At 40.1% G+C, this 15,817-nt stretch overlaps 1 protein-coding gene across 4 annotated transcripts in view; it reads left to right on the top strand.

Annotated features, from left to right (window-relative positions):
• The window catches only part of CAB39L (calcium binding protein 39 like), an 86,680-nt gene extending 78,072 nt beyond the window's left edge, over positions 1-8,608 (top strand). For all 4 annotated transcript variants that reach the window (XM_031466422.2, XM_010995190.3, XM_031466423.2 and 1 more), the window contains 2 exons: positions 1,056-1,199; positions 6,326-8,608. In XM_031466422.2, coding sequence (XP_031322282.2) covers positions 1,056-1,199; positions 6,326-6,505 — 324 coding nt within the window. In that variant the 3' untranslated portion in view covers positions 6,506-8,608. The remainder of the gene's footprint in view (positions 1-1,055; positions 1,200-6,325) is intronic.
• Positions 8,609-15,817: the final 7,209 nt, after the last annotated feature.

Here is a 15,817-nt window from a genome sequence, read left to right as displayed (position 1 = left end):
CAGAAGAAGTCCAGTAAACAGGAGAATTGGAAAATAAGTATATCACATGTAACATTATGTTAAGGGCACATTTCAGCTTCCTGGTTGCTGAAGCTTTGGGAGTTGCTACCACTACAGTGAGAATAAAAGTTTAGCTGGATGCTGCTAGAGGGCCTTCAGATCTCACTTTGGATATTTTTATTTTGTTTTGAAATGTCTCTGTCTGTTTGGGCTGCTGTAACAAAAATACCATGGATGGGGTGCCTTAAACAACAAACATGTATTTCTCACAGCTCTGGAGGCTGGGAAGTCTGAGATCAGGGTGCCAGCAGCAAGAGAGCTCTGCGGGGTCTCTTCTATGAGAGCACCAAACCCATTCATGAGGGCCCCCTCCTCATATCCTAATCATCTTCCAAGGGCCGCAGCCCCCTAATACCATGGCACTGGGGATGAGGATTTCCACATATAGATTTAGGAGGACACAAACATTCAGTTCATCACATGGAGTAAGTAGTGCTACATTTTAGTAATTATTAGTCACCAGAAAATGTTTTGCTTTACTTTTTAATAAAAACTTGCTGCACATATTAAATTTCATATGGATTCAGGGTCAATGATTTTTTTTTCTGGCTGTATATCAGGTTTTGTAATAAAATTTAGGGAGAAGGTTAGAGTCACTTAACCTATTTTTCCAGTGAGCTACTAGGAGTACATTTATTCAAGTAAGGGAGGTATAATTGTCGAGTCAGTTTTGTTACTCTTATCCTATCTCAACACCTAAGGAGCCAATAACACATTACTGGAAGCTAGATAATTAAAGGGATGAAAATAGTAAATTCATTTCTAGCTAGCTCTTGATGAGAGCTGTAGAGAGAGCTGTATTAAGCTGCAGCAATGACTGGCTTTAAAAAAAAAAAGATTCAGAAATCCATTAAGATTCACTTAAGGACTCGATTTTTTTTCATGTCAACATTCATAACTCACATTTCTATTTTGTTTTCCAGTGAGGAGTGAGGTATATTTTTGAATAAGATGACTCTCAGACAGATTCTGCTTTGATTTTGTGTGTTTCGTAGCTGCTGGGTGAACTGATCCTGGACCGGCACAACTTCGCCGTCATGACAAAGTACATCAGCAGGCCAGAGAACCTCAAGCTTGTGATGAACCTCCTCCGGGACAAAAGCCCCAACATCCAGTTCGAAGCCTTCCACGTCTTTAAGGTAAAGTGCGAGCTGCAGCAGTAAGGCTGGCATTTGTCTTCCGGTTCAAACGGCAAACTCCCTACTTTGTATCCTCCTTTATACTCAAGAGAAAATTAAAAAAGCAGTCTTTCTGTTTTGCATGACTTAGATGAAATTTTAGAGTTATTTTAATGAATGCTTACTTGTTTCTAAAAGATTTGCCAACTATTCCCTATCTCTAAATATTTTCATTCTTTTTCACTGAGAAAATAGGTACTGTTTCCCCCAAAGTTACTAAAATAATCAGTGATGGAACCAAACCCCAAGTGTCAGAATTTGAATGCTTTGTTCTGCCTTAAGTGTTTCTTTGAACTTTAAATGAAACCTGAAGAAACACTGAGCACTAATACTCACTTTTATTACTTGTCTAGATATATTTTTAATGCATTTTGAAAGAAAACTAGTCCTATAACTCCTGCTTTTTCTTTCTAATCTTTTTTTGTTAATATAAGAGTAATAAAGTCACTTCCTAGAAACTTTAGACAATAGATTTGTTTAAGAGTAGGGTAGGTGGGAGAAATCTAATCTACAATCTCATACCACTAACTTAACTACTGTAAAGATGTCACTAAATTTTATTTTCCTATGTATACATTTGAAGGTTTTCTCTGCAGCTGTATTCACAGTGTACACAAAACTGATACCCCAGTTTTATCACTTAACGCTTGCTATATACCGCGAATACTAATTCATTATTGTTAGTTTTTTAAAAGAGCCAGTAGTTTTATTGGCATCATAGTTTATCATTGGGTGTGTTTACTGTAGTTTACTTAAATATCCCTGTGTCATTTATATTTTGGTTATTTTCCATTTTTAGCTACAGTGAGTGTTTTATATATCCAGCTTGTTTTTTCCAGTTATTTCCTTAGGATAGTTCTCTAGAGTAGAATTAAGGGTTCAGGGAGTTCCAGGCTTTTTTTTTTTTTTTTTTGTCTTTGTAATGTATATTCAACGCTTGAATTTATAAGTCTATAAATAGGAGACACTGCAGTTTATAAAGTAATTGTTGCTTTGAGAGGTAAAAAAATTTTAATCCATCTTTCAGCCACCAGATCTTTATTGCCCAAAAAACCACTAGAGCAATTCAAATCCCAAATTAATTTATAAATTCCGTTTAATTATATTCAAAATCCTAACAGGACTTTTCCTGGAACTTGACAAGCTGATTATAAAATTTGTGTGGTAGAGCGATGGCCGAGGGTTATCTATGGCAATTTTGAAGGAAAACAAGGCAGGGAAATCCACCCTGCCAGATAGGAAGACTTGCTATGGATTTATACTCAATGGAGACAGTACTGTATTGGCACAGAGATCGACAGTCCACTAGGTCTGTATACAGAGTGCAAATGTTTATTTAAAATTCTTATTATTTTATATTTTATTAAAATTTATTATTTAAAATAAAGTTCTATTTATCCCTAAAAGACAAAAAAAAAAAAAAAATAGAACACCAAAACAGAGTAAAGGGCCCAGAAGTAAGCCTATGCAAATATGAACTTGATATTTGGCAGTAGAGGGGTTACAAATCAGTGAAGAAAGGGGTACTGTTAATAAATGCTTTTAGAGTAAAGGATTATCCATATAGAAAACCGTACCCTCTACTATATTCAGAAATAAATACTCGGTAAAGATCTACACTTGAAAAGCAAAATTTTTTTTTTAAGTTTTAAGAGAAAATCAGAGACTGTTTTTATGATGTTGGGGAGGGAAGAATTTCTTTAAAAATAACTTTAAATCACGAAACATAATAGAAAATATTTAAGTCTGACTACATTAAAATTTAAAACTTCTGTTCAAAAAGACATTATAAACAAAGTGCAAAAACAGGACAGAATGTGACACATATAATTGACAAATCATTTAGAAAAAGACAAACAATTCAATAGAAAAATGAGTGAAGGAGACAGGTTGGTAACCTGTTAGGCCAATAAATAGGTAAGATGCTCATTTTAGTAGTAATCGTGGAAATGGCCATTGAAGTATCAATGAGATGTGACTCCTTCATATTGGCACAAATGTTTAAGTCTGACAACAGCAGATTTTGGTAAGATTGGAGGGCAGTGTGAGCACTTATACACTGTAAATTGGCCCAAGCACTTTGAAAAGCAATTTAGTAAAATAAAGTACTGAAAGTGTCAGTCCCAAAATCTCATTTCTCGGCAATTTCCTAGAGATAATCTTGCTCACGTGCATAAGAAATCATGTACCAAATGTTTATTGCAACATCAATAGGTATCTACAGGAGACTGGGAAAATAAGTTATGATATATTCATACAATAGCATATAGTAACGGGATAAAATTAATAGTTATATGGATCAGTGTAGATGAATCTCAGAAACATTGAGTGGGATAAGCAAATGTTAAAAGGATATTATTTATTTAAAGCTTAAAAACACACCAAAAAAACACTATGTATGGATTCATGCATATGTAGTTGTAGTCTAAAAACCTGCCTGGGAATGAGAAACACCAAATTCAGGGGTGAGGTGGGACAGAGAATGGTACCATGAAGAAGTGTCTAATAACCTCTCATTATTTCTGTAATATTAGATTTTGACAGAGCTGACAGTGGGAACTTGAAGTCTGATACATTATTCCTGTCCCCTTCTCTGTTAGAATTATTTCATAAAGAACAAACACAATTGGATGAAACAAAAATAGGCCGCTGTAGGATTGGAAAATGCCTGCACAGTATAAAATGACAGACCCTCTCAAGACCCTTCTGACTGAAGAAATTAGAGAGGCTGTGTGTCATGTCTGCAGCTCACACAGAATTTTAAGGTATCATCTTAGATGAGAACAAGCTCCAAATAATTTTGTTCCCAAAGGCAGTGTTACACAAGTGTTCAGTGGGTGGCAGAACAGAAATAACTACTTCTACTTGCGTCCCCTGAGAAGATCAGAATTTGGGTCATCTCATCATTGGATGTAGGTGCATTTGAAAATAGCTGACCACTTGTTTACTTTTATGTGTATAAACTGGGCTTACCTGGACCCTAACTATGTTCCTTCCATTGAAGTGTGAACTGAATTGTTTACTTGCCAAAAATAATACTGTGCGATTTAGAAAAGTAATGGTTAAGTCCTAGAGTTCCTTCACTGTTCTTTATTAATAGTCTTTTTCTCCAAGCACCTTCCATAAAGTATGAAAAGTGTGGAACACATTACAAAAAAATGTCTTTGCAAGATTTTTAGTGGCCAGTTTCCATTATTTTGCTGATAAGTTCAAAGATCTGAATGAAATGACATTTCATGTTTTTTCTGCTATCGACGGGCAGGATGGCAGGGTGGGAGGCACTGGGTGGAGGTCAAGAGACCTGGGTCTTTATTGCGGCTCGGTTGCCACCAGTGACTTTAGGCAACTCCGTCTCGATTCTTACTCCTCACTTGCAGAATGAAAGAGTTAAAGTCAAAAGTCTAGTTCTACAATACTAGGCTCAAGAGACCTTGGTCACTGTGATCCTGCCTCTTCCAGAGATACACCCCGTGTGAATTTAGGAATCAGCTACGAGCTGATCTCTCTTTCCTTTCTGTGTTAACCTAACAGCTAAGGACCATGTTGCCGCTTCCCACCGAACCACATGGGGGTGGTCCTTGCCTTTCAGCTTATCTCTCAGAGCTGCCGGAACATGTCCATGGCCAGGGCCAGAAACAGTCCCACGTACTACTCCTCTGCCACTCAGATCCTAGCAGTTAGCCACAAGAGCCATTTCCATGAAAACACGAAGCGCCACCCTAGCTTGCTCCAAAATACAAAGGCCGGCTTGACAATTCATCTTTTAAAAGTATACAGAACAAGAAACATCTTAGCTGAGAGTAATGCATGTGGTTTTGCTTGAAGAATTCAGAATTACAAGTTAATTTGGTGAAAGCCAACCAATGAATTACCCACTTCCTTAAGGACCCATTTTTCAGTAGGACGACGCCTCTAGTCACGATGTACCAAATCTAAGTCCATTGATAGAGAAAGCAATTGTCTAAGTGAATTTTGGAATTGGCTGTGAGCTGATTTAATAGTAATTTTTCTAAACATTTTAACAACAGCAAAAAACTGTTTTATCAATGTGACGTTCCATCAGTTGCTTTTAAATAGTATAGAATGCCCAACTTTATCGTGTCCTCGTTTGAACCCATTATGCCCTTTCTACTTATTTAACAGAGGTAGAGGAGAAACGTAAAAATCTGTAATTAAGACCTCACTTCTCTTTTCTGCTTTTAAAATACTTTAAAAGTTCATTAAAATAATCAACTCTATATTCATTTATAGAAAGATTTGCAAGTGAGCAGAGGGGATGGTGGTGAAGCACTCAGCCCTTCTGAGGAATGAGGAGCCCAGAATATTTAACCAGAGAGCTATATAGGAGTCTACTTTTATGGGTTTTATGGGCATGTCATCATACATGTAGCATCTAACTAGGAAGTGTGTCCATTGCAAAATATTGCACCAGTCCGTATTATTGTTTTGAAATATTATGTTCTGTTATTATAGTTGTCCCTGTCATTTATAGTATAGCTGAGTTATTAGCCCAGGATCACAGTTTCAACTAGGAGTGCACATAAGAATCATTGTTTAACTTTATAAAAATAGACTGCCAGAGCGCCACCCTATGTCTGCTGAATTGGCTCTGGTGGATGGGGCCTGGGCAGTTCTAAATTTTAAAGCTCCACATACATAAGAAAACAGAAACATTGCCAACCTCCAGGAGCAGAAGGTGAGAGTGGGGCGTCTCACCTTTGTCCTTTTCGATTTTGAGCCAGATGAATATATTATGTATGTTAAATATATTATATCTGTTGAATATTCTATTTTATATTTGATTAACATATTTCTATATTATCTATTTAATTATATGTTTTAGACAATATATATTTATAGTGACAATTTAAAATATAAAATTAAATAATTTAAATATATTAAACATATTTCTGTATTAGATATAGAAAATGGACATGAATGGGGAATTACTGGTTTTCCTCAATAAGGAAGCAGAACCCGGGGGTTTCTGTATTTTACTAACACAAGTAGCAGATGACACCCTGGTGGGACCCGTGGTTTCCCTGGCCTGCAGCCCTAGTCCTAGGTATTGGTTTCTCACATTTCAGGTGTTTGTGGCCAGTCCTCACAAAACGCAGCCTATTGTGGAGATTCTACTAAAAAATCAACCCAAACTCATTGAGTTTCTGAGCAGCTTCCAGAAAGAAAGGACGGACGATGAGCAGTTCACCGACGAGAAGAACTACTTGATTAAACAGATTCGTGACTTGAAGAAAACAGCCCCTTGAAGCCCCACCTGGTTTCCTGCCGCAGCCACTGTCTCATTTGTTCAGTTTGTACCAAAAGTGTCATTTCAAAAAGTGTTCATTCTTGGGAAGACTTTGGAGGTGACTTTTTTTCTCAATTCATTGTTCAGGGTAGTTGGAATATAAACCTTTGAATGAAAAAAAATTAACTTAGAATAATACATTCATTTTAATCAAGTCTGTGATTCTTTATGTGAAAGTCAGAGCCATCGTATTAGACATTGATAAAAGCAGTTGCAACCCTTTCTTGATGAAAGGCATCAAGGCTGTGGGCTTGCAGACCTGAGCCCTCAGTCACCATGAGCCACCAAGTAGGAGCCCAAAGGATGGGCATCACTGAGTCCTCAAAGAGGATTAAATTCTCAGAGGAGGACTGGGCATGGGGACAAGAGGCACAGAACTGTTTTGCCCATCTGCACTTAGACAAACAAGTTTCTTAAGGCACTGAAAGGCACTGAGAAAATAAGATCCATGTTTTCAGTCATTACTTATTCTGTTCCCTTGTCCATATCTCATAACTGTAGTCATTCGTTCCTAACTTCCTAGGGAATTGATGCCACCTCCCAGCTCAGCCCTCCTTTCTGCTTACTGTCCCACGTTCCATCCCAGTGCATCTCCCCAGCATGCCCGACTCATGACACACCCCCAACTCCGACCAGGCTAGCGTGGAACCAACTAAGTGCAGACAGGATGGGCTAACAAGGGTCACCGGCATGGAGGACCCACGGGCTATGACCTGCTCACTTGAGAACTTGGAACAGATGGTTAAGAACCTCAGCTCTAGCTAGAGTCACTGCTGCTTCACACTGCCTGCTGTAGGCTCAGGGAATGTTTGGAATATTTCATTCATAAGTCTTATTATGGGAAAATGTTTTGTGGTGAAACTGTATTTTAGAGTAGGAATCACTGCACTGAGATGACTAGCATGTGCACAACCATGGGTCCAGAGGGTTGCACAGGTCTTTAGTCCACTTTAGAGCACTTATAAATAAGGGAACATTGCCATTGGAAGGGCAGATGATTAAATGCATGAACAGATTCTCCAATGACAACATTTTTTTCAGTTTATTTTCTCATAAGCTGTCACTCTAATGTCACATCAACGTGTTGAGTGAAAAGGTAGAAAACCTAACAAAAATGTTTGTCTCAAGTACTAGGATGGTTAAAGAATGTGTTTTTTAAAAGAGACCATGGTTTGTGTTCAGATATCAAGTATATAAAATGGAATTTTAAAGCTACACTTGCAAGACGTGAAAGGTACAATTGTTGATCAGATTTTCTTCATAATTCTGTTTCCAAATCGTGAATTATGGCGTTCCATTGGAACCTTCGCTTTTTACAGTATGGGTGCTGTGTTCTTCAACCAGATATTTATCCACCCAGAGAGGGACAGCTCCCGCTCCGGGGTCAGCGCCCTTGTAGATTTAGCCCCTGAAGAATCACCTAGCACAGGTTCACCCTCCTCCGCTGTGTTCTGCGTGCCTAGCATGGGGTCCTGAGGTAGATGGGGGCTGGGAGGGTGGTGTAAGCCGCGGCCCATCCTTCAGTCACTGAAGTCAGATGATTTTTATAACAGTCCCTGAGAGCCCAGAGTCTCAAAGAATTTGACTTCTCTGGTTTTGCTTATTTGTTTAAAAGAGATGAGTTTAAATATTTTTTTAAAGGTGCAATAATGACCATTGGAAATTTATTCTATTGCTTAAATACTATTCCACACTTCATGGGACATGTATTTTCAATTGGAAAGCAAAATCCTTAGAATTCTTTTAGAATTCTTTTTTGATAAGTAAAAACATTTTATTTCCTCTGAGCTTGCATGAGCTCTTTCCTGGCAGCCCCTTATCCTAGTTTAGTACCTGACAAACAAAACTAGAGTCTAAGAGGCAGTAAATGAAGGAGCTGGGGCTTTGTTGTGATACAAATTTGTAATGTGAAAAGTGGGAGCTAGGAGCTCACAGTTAAAATGTCTGCACAAAAATCACTGTAAATATTGTGAGAATTGAGTTTTGAAAAGGTCATATTTAATAAGCTATTTCAAAAGCACACATTTAAATAAAGATGGACCAAATAAAAAGGTGCCACATATTCCTTGGTCAGTTTCATTCCTCTGTATGTCCTGCTTCTGTGTCCGCGTTGCCACTCCCAGCGGGGAGAGCCCCTCCGACCAGGCCCCCACAGGGTCCCCCCCCACCGTGCCCCCGCTGCCCCTCCTCCAGGGGAGCCCCCCTGCCCTGCCACCACCTGTCAGGCAGTAAACACACACACCATGTTGTTGACGCCTCACTGCAGCCAGAGTTGGTCCCATTTTATATTTGAGGAAACTGAGGCTCTGAGCGGTTTATCCCAGACAGTGTGGACTAGATTTGGGGTACAAACCGATGGTGGCCGGAGGCCAAACTCCTGCTGTTAATCCTTTTTTCATGAACAAGGGGAGGTCCAGGGGCTCGGGAACTGCGTTGTGCCCTCCCCTACTCTGCCTGGGAGGCTCCCGGGGCTGTGAAGGTCCCAGAATGAAGCCAGGAGGGACTGAGATCATCATGTTGTTGGACGAGGCTCTTGGTTAAAACCAGGCATCTGCCCAAATGTTAGGATTACCGTGGGAGAAAGGGCTGAGAGGCGTGGGGGCCCTGAGCAGCTGTTCTGCCTGCCAGCCTCCGAGGGTTCTCCTCCTGGGAGGGCTCTGGGCGGGCAGTGCCTCCGGGGAGGGGCGGCGAGCTTTCCAAAGCCTCTGTTGCCAGCCGCTCTGGTCAGTGTGTGAGACGTGGCTGCTCTGAGCCACAGCGCCCTCGGGAAGTTACACAGGACCCAAGGTGATTGTAATAATGTGAAGGAAAATGAAATTCAAAAGTCACTAGAATTCTTTTGAATAAGAAAAGATAGTTGTTTCAAAATGGATTTACAGATCTTTCTAGTCTCCTATATTAGAGGAAATGAAGATTTTATATTTTTTACTTATTTTTTGTTTTATCCAGAAGAACGTGGTACATATGGCATGAATCCCACCAGCGTTCTATGCGTGTTCTTTCAGGAAGGTTTTGGCTATTTTAGTGAGGGCCCATGGGCAGATAAAGGCCAGAAACATAAAGAGACCTGGAAAAGCTAGACTTAGTCTTCCTGGGAACACGGAAAAGATGGAAGACTGATGTGAACAAGGATGTGACTTTGTTTTGGAAATACAGAAAGTGCTATTACGTGACTACCATTATTAAAGCAAAGTACAGCGAAGTGATCAGCCTGGCCGGCACCAAGCCTCTTCAGACACCCCAGTCAGCTGTCTCAGTCTCTACTCTACCGAGGAGGACAAGGAATCACAGAAGGTGTTACCAAACGCAGGTCCCTGTGCCTGATGCACAGTGAGGCCAAACAATACCGAAACGTGGCTATTGCAGGGCCGAGCAAGGAGAACCTGTGGCTTGTGCCAAAAACCCCTGAATTCCCTGAAGGGTTTAACAAGGCATTTTTAAAGGCCAGATGAGGGAGGAGCGTCCCAGGGCATATGATCAGCTGTGCACAATTCTTGGATTGATTCATAGCAATCAGTCCTTAGGAGCCAGAAGGTCTGGGGGCTGCTTGCTTGTGTTCATGATCATCAAGTAGTTAATTACTAACATGGTGTTGGTTTAACATCTGAAACAATCAGGAAATATGCATGAGATAATAGCACCTGGACAATTCAGAGAGGAGCCACAGCAGAGGATATGGGGGAGGGATCTCTCCCAGGAAGGCCCCATAGGGTCCTGCTTGGTTACAATTCCCTTTTCTTTGATACTTCTCAATCTTGAGGAGGACAAGTATTGAACAAGAAGGGAAATGATGTTTTAGATAGATTAACCACAAACTCGACAGAGGAATTCGATTTCAGTATCCAACCCTGTTTCATCCTTCCCCAAGTCTTTCAGGGAATGGAGCGACAACCACTCTAGCTACTTCCTGCTGAAACGGGGTGTAGTCCTACCTCCATTTGGGGAATGGATACTGACTTGGAAATATTCCCGAGTTCCAAGTACTGGATCTGAGTTTTTGCATGATTAAGATCTCAGACCCTGAGAAATTTAGGAGAATAAGGCTGAAAATCAATGTGGACCTGGCACTCTGGGGGAGACTTGTAGTCAGGGAGCCAATGTAGGTTTTAACTTCTGATGTGGTAGTAAACACGTATCTAACAGGAGCTATTGGCCATCACACGTCTCCTTTATTCTGCTAACATCTGATCTAAAGTAATTTTATTGTCTAAAATTTAGTAGTTGTAAGAAGAGACCTTGAGGTCTTAAGGTTACAGCTGCCACCTGCCAGCAGACACTGCTGTGAGAATGGCTGGTAGTGTCCCAAATACGACAGGGCTCAAAAGGCTAGTGTTCTCAACAACACAGGAACGTGTCTGAAACCACACGCACAGTGGCTACCTGGTGTTACCTTAGATGTCTGAACCACAGCTATTCCATTTAGACTTTCAAACACCTTCCCCTGCTCAAGGCCAGAGCAGATGTACAGTGCATGTCCAAAGGGCTATTAAACAGGCCACTTTGGTCAGTAAAGTTTAAGTTAAACCATATATAAGCTAGAATGTCTTCCCCATCCCTCACTATGTGCAGATTTTTCCATCGTTTCCCCTTTTGATTGCAAATCTTTAAATAGAAAGCATTGATGATCAAAATAGCCTTCCCTCGATGCTGGGGTGGTGGCTTCTGACCCAGGTTTAGATCATGTCCCTTAGTACTAGGCTTCCTTTCTATTTGCCTACTTACCCACATTGGGGGAAAACTGATCGATAGTATGAACAGGCTCAGGGGTATGTTAATGGGGAAACACTTTACAGGCCATACATTTTACCACTTATACCCAGCTGTTAAACAAGCATTGTGTATGTGCTTTAAGAAAACAAGTATTGTTATATATCATGAGAGTTATAGTCTGTGACAACTCCATTAGAGAATTCTCTATCTATCCTAAAACATTGTGGGAGATATTGATAGGGAGACAAATAGCTGGGAAACAGTTCAATTAAAAAACAGAGATCAAAAGCCAGTAATATTTCAGACAAAGCCAAAAAGTTACAACCATATTCATCAGTTCACTCAATCCTATGTAATGAATCCTTTTTACTAACAGCTTTATGAAATCTGAGTTTATTAGACCTTTAAAATATCTTACCCAGCTCAGCAGTATAATTTAAAAGAAACCTGTACTTGTCAAAAGTGCCTTTTAGATACTTGTACCCCAATGTTCATAGCAGCACTGCTTACAACAGCCAAGACATGAAAACAACCTAAATGTCCACTGATAGATGACTGGATAAATAAATTGTGGTATATTTATGCAATGGAATACTACTCAGCCATAAAAAGAATGCCATTTGCAGCAACATGGATGGACCTGGAAATCATCATTCTAAGTGAAGCCAAAAAGAGAAAGAAAAATACCATATGATATCACTTACATGTTGCATCAAAAAAAAAAAAAAAGGAAAAAGAAAAAGAAAAGACACAGTGAACTTATTTACAAACCGAAACAGATGCAGAGATATAGAAAACAAACATATGGTTACCACAGGCAAAAGGGGGTGGGAAGATTTAAATTGGGAGTTCAAGACTTGCAGACACTAACTGCTATATATAAAATAAGATAAACAAGTTTATACTGTATAGCATAGGAAACTAAATTCAATATCTTGTAGTAACCTATAATGAAAAAAGAGTATGAAAAGGAATGTATGTATGCATATGTATGACTGAAACATAGTGTAAACCAGAAATTGACACATTGTCAACTGACTATACTTCAATTTAAAAAACAGGAAAAAAGTCCCTTTTATGAATCTTCTTGAAGATGAAGCAGTTTTGCAAAGCATCAACGTAACTGTGTATCAGTGACAAAAACTTAAAAAAGGCAAGGCAAAAGATCCAATTACAATGTTTTTGAAAAAAAAAAATCTTAAGTTGCTGTGACATACAGCATTCCAAGGTAACAACCAGAATCATGACTGCCAGCGTTATACCAGGACATATCCAAATTTCAGAAACTTTATTTCTAGAATATCTATTAATAACATTTATCCATACTACACGGTCTGAGGAAGCTTATCACTCATTTGTCAATGCCTCCTGGGTAATCCAGCATACCAACCTATTCTAGTTAGTTTAACATTTTTCTCTGAGATGCCTCAGGGGCCCTATGAAGCATCCCAAAGTTAGCTGAAGTCAAAAGAACTTTAATTAGAACTTGATAGAAAAGTCTGTCAAAAATATCAAAAAGTTTCACACAGTCCATTATCAGAAACAGTCTAAGTAAATTATGTTCCCTTAACAGAGAGGAACCAAATCTAGTCCTGCACCAGCCTACTTTTATTAACAAAATCCATTTACCTAATTAATCTCAGCCCGACCATGCACAGAATTCCCTTTTTTAGGGCTCCCTTTCTCCAAACTTTCCAAAACTTTCTATATCCATATTAGTCATTTATCCCTGCCCCCTCTTTTTTCCCCCAATTTAAAAACAACCAGCTCCAGGACCAAATCACTTTTTATTTTCCCCCTTAACAAAATGCAGTTCTATTCCTCATACCTTTTTTTACTCAAAACATATATCATACCTTCCTAATGTATACTGAAATGTTTCCTTGTATGTTTTTAGTAGCTTTAATTACTATTTAAAATTACTATTTAAATTAGAACCCTCAACTCTTAAAAATCTTAATTTCTAGTGAATGTTTCAGTATCTTATTTGGTGAGAATGACTAGCTATTCAACTATTCAATAAACTTCCATCATTTGACTTAATTTAGCACAACTAAAATTTCAAGTTCCCAAATATCTGGGGAGATCATTTTTAAGTAGACATTTCTAAAACATAATTATTTCTGAAGAGTTCACCCAAAAGCCCTTATTTGCATGCAATTCACTTATGAGAATCTCATCATACCAAGTTAATTTTTTTCTTTCTGCTGATAAACTGCAACAGAAAGAAATGAACTTAACTATCTTCAGTAAACCTAGGTACAATGAAAGACATATCTGTATTGATTATACCAACAAGCTTAAGTTAGCTTTAATATATCAGATATCAATTCAATACTGAGTATTTCCTAGATCCCATGAACCTGAAATTTGTTCTGCCTAGCTTCTTTTATACTTAGAAGTATTCAATTTGTAAGCACTTACTTTTAAGTCAATGAAATAGAGCTCATTTACAAGTTTTTTGTTTGTTTGTTTGTTTGTTTTACACAAAAGGCAGGCAGAACCAGAGATCTCACAGTTTTTCTGCTTGAGTTTTAAAAAAGCTTTGTTTTCCTTGGGAACCCAGGTAGATCACTTACATCTCAAAGGCACAGGAAGAGAAATGCAAACTCCTCCTCTAACTGCTTTTACAAATCCCAACAATTTTGCTATTTTCAGGGATTTTTTTTTAGTTCCCAAATATCCACTTCGGTTTAAAGAAGTAACAGTAATAGACAGTAATACATAAAACATCCACTCACATTTACATGCCCCACTTTCAGCAAAACCAGGAAGAAGAAGATTTGAACCCAGGCTCTAGGACACTTGCACACAAACCTCCAAGATAAAAGCCAAATTGCAGAAGAGCCACTTTACTATAACAGCAGAGACATTACGGCCATTGTCCTCCAGATCTCAGGGAGCACTGGGGTCACACAGCGCTACAGCAAAAAATGTCATTTTCTTTCATTTATGGGAGCATAACTGAAGATACCAGTTTTGCAAAATACACCCTAGGAGAACCATAATACGGAATAGAGCTCTGATCATCCATACTTAACTGTTCACAGCCGAGGTAATCAAATATCAAGCAAACAACAATTTACAACCTTCTCTTAGGGTCACAATTCCCTAGACCCAAAAGGGAGCTTCCCAACTAATGCCCCATCAATCCAAAAGGGGAACACCCCAACCAGTGCCCCATCAGAGATGAAGCTGGAGAAATGATCAAGGGGAGTTACAAACGGGAAAATCCCAGCCAGTGCTCCACCACGGATGAAGCCAGCACAATAGAGGATACCCTGGTGTTGTCACACTTGAGCCTCATTACTCACCAAAGACATCTCAACTGGCCAGTGCAAGCACTGATACACACACGCATCCAGACAACAAACATGGTCCCACAAAACAAAGATCAGATGACGTGTAGACCAAAAATTCCACTTCCACTCCCAGACGGAGGCTGCCAGTGTGGCCTGGCTCCCAGAAGAGAATGGACTCAGAGTGGCTCCCAATGAGCCCAGGTGGAGCAGGTAGAGTTTTCCAATCCTGTGCAAGCCAGAGTGGCTCACCCCAAAACGATACACACACAAACACAAACAGCAAATAATGTAAAGTTGAACAGACAAAAAATCAGAGGAGGTGTCATCTAAAAACTCCACTTCCTCTCCCAGATGGAGGCCTCCAAACAGATTAGCCCAGCCTTCAAAAGAGAACGAACCCAGAGTGTCTCACTTCCCGGCGGGGATGAGCCCAGATGGAGTGGAGACAATTTCCAGCCTGCACAAGCTGGAACGACTCACCCCAAACAATGCCGAACGTGGACGGATGCAGCTCTGGACGTCTCTTGGCTCTAAACAGCTCGTGCCGGGTGACTGGCGCCTGTCAGGGACACTCTCTCCCAGTCCCTGAAGCAAAGTGAGCTCCAGCAGCTGCTGGGGACCCAGGGAAGGGGCTGCCTCTTACCAAGGTCGACCCATCCTAGGATGGCTTCATCAAAATTGTTACTGAATTCATATGCCTGACACACAGTGAGGCCAAACTGAAGTCGGAGTTTGGAGCAGAGAAAGGCTTACTGCAGTGCTGAGCAAAGAGAACAGCCAGCTCATGCCTTAAAACCCCTGAATTACCCAAAGGGTTTCAGCTGAGCCTTTTTAAAGGCCAGGTGAGGGAGGGGCTTCCCAGGGTATACGATCAGCGTGCACAGTTCTCAAATTGGTTGATGGTGATCAATCTTTAGCCACCGGGAGGTCTGGGGGCTACATGCTCATGATCAAGTAGTTAATTTCTTCCGTTGGGTGTTGGTTTTAGCATCTGAAAAACTCAGGAAATATGCCTGAGATAATAGTATATGGGGACTTCAGGGAGGAGCTACACAGAGGATATGGGGGAGGGATCTGTCCCGGGAATGCCGCATAGGGTCCTGTTTGGTTGCAAAAGAGTAACATCTCCAGATCAAACAGCTGGCAGCCAGGACTTAGGGCCAGGTCCGGCCCCAGAGTCCACGGCTTTGGGAACTAGGCTGCATGTCTGGCTGCCTCCTGCCAGGCCTGCCTTTCTGCCACCCCAGGAGCAGACACTT

Source organism: Camelus dromedarius, chromosome 13 (genome assembly GCF_036321535.1).
Source record: "Camelus dromedarius isolate mCamDro1 chromosome 13, mCamDro1.pat, whole genome shotgun sequence".
Lineage (NCBI taxonomy): Eukaryota > Metazoa > Chordata > Mammalia > Artiodactyla > Camelidae > Camelus > Camelus dromedarius.
Note: the sequence above shows the minus strand (reverse complement) of the source record. Positions and strands in the feature narration are given on the sequence as shown.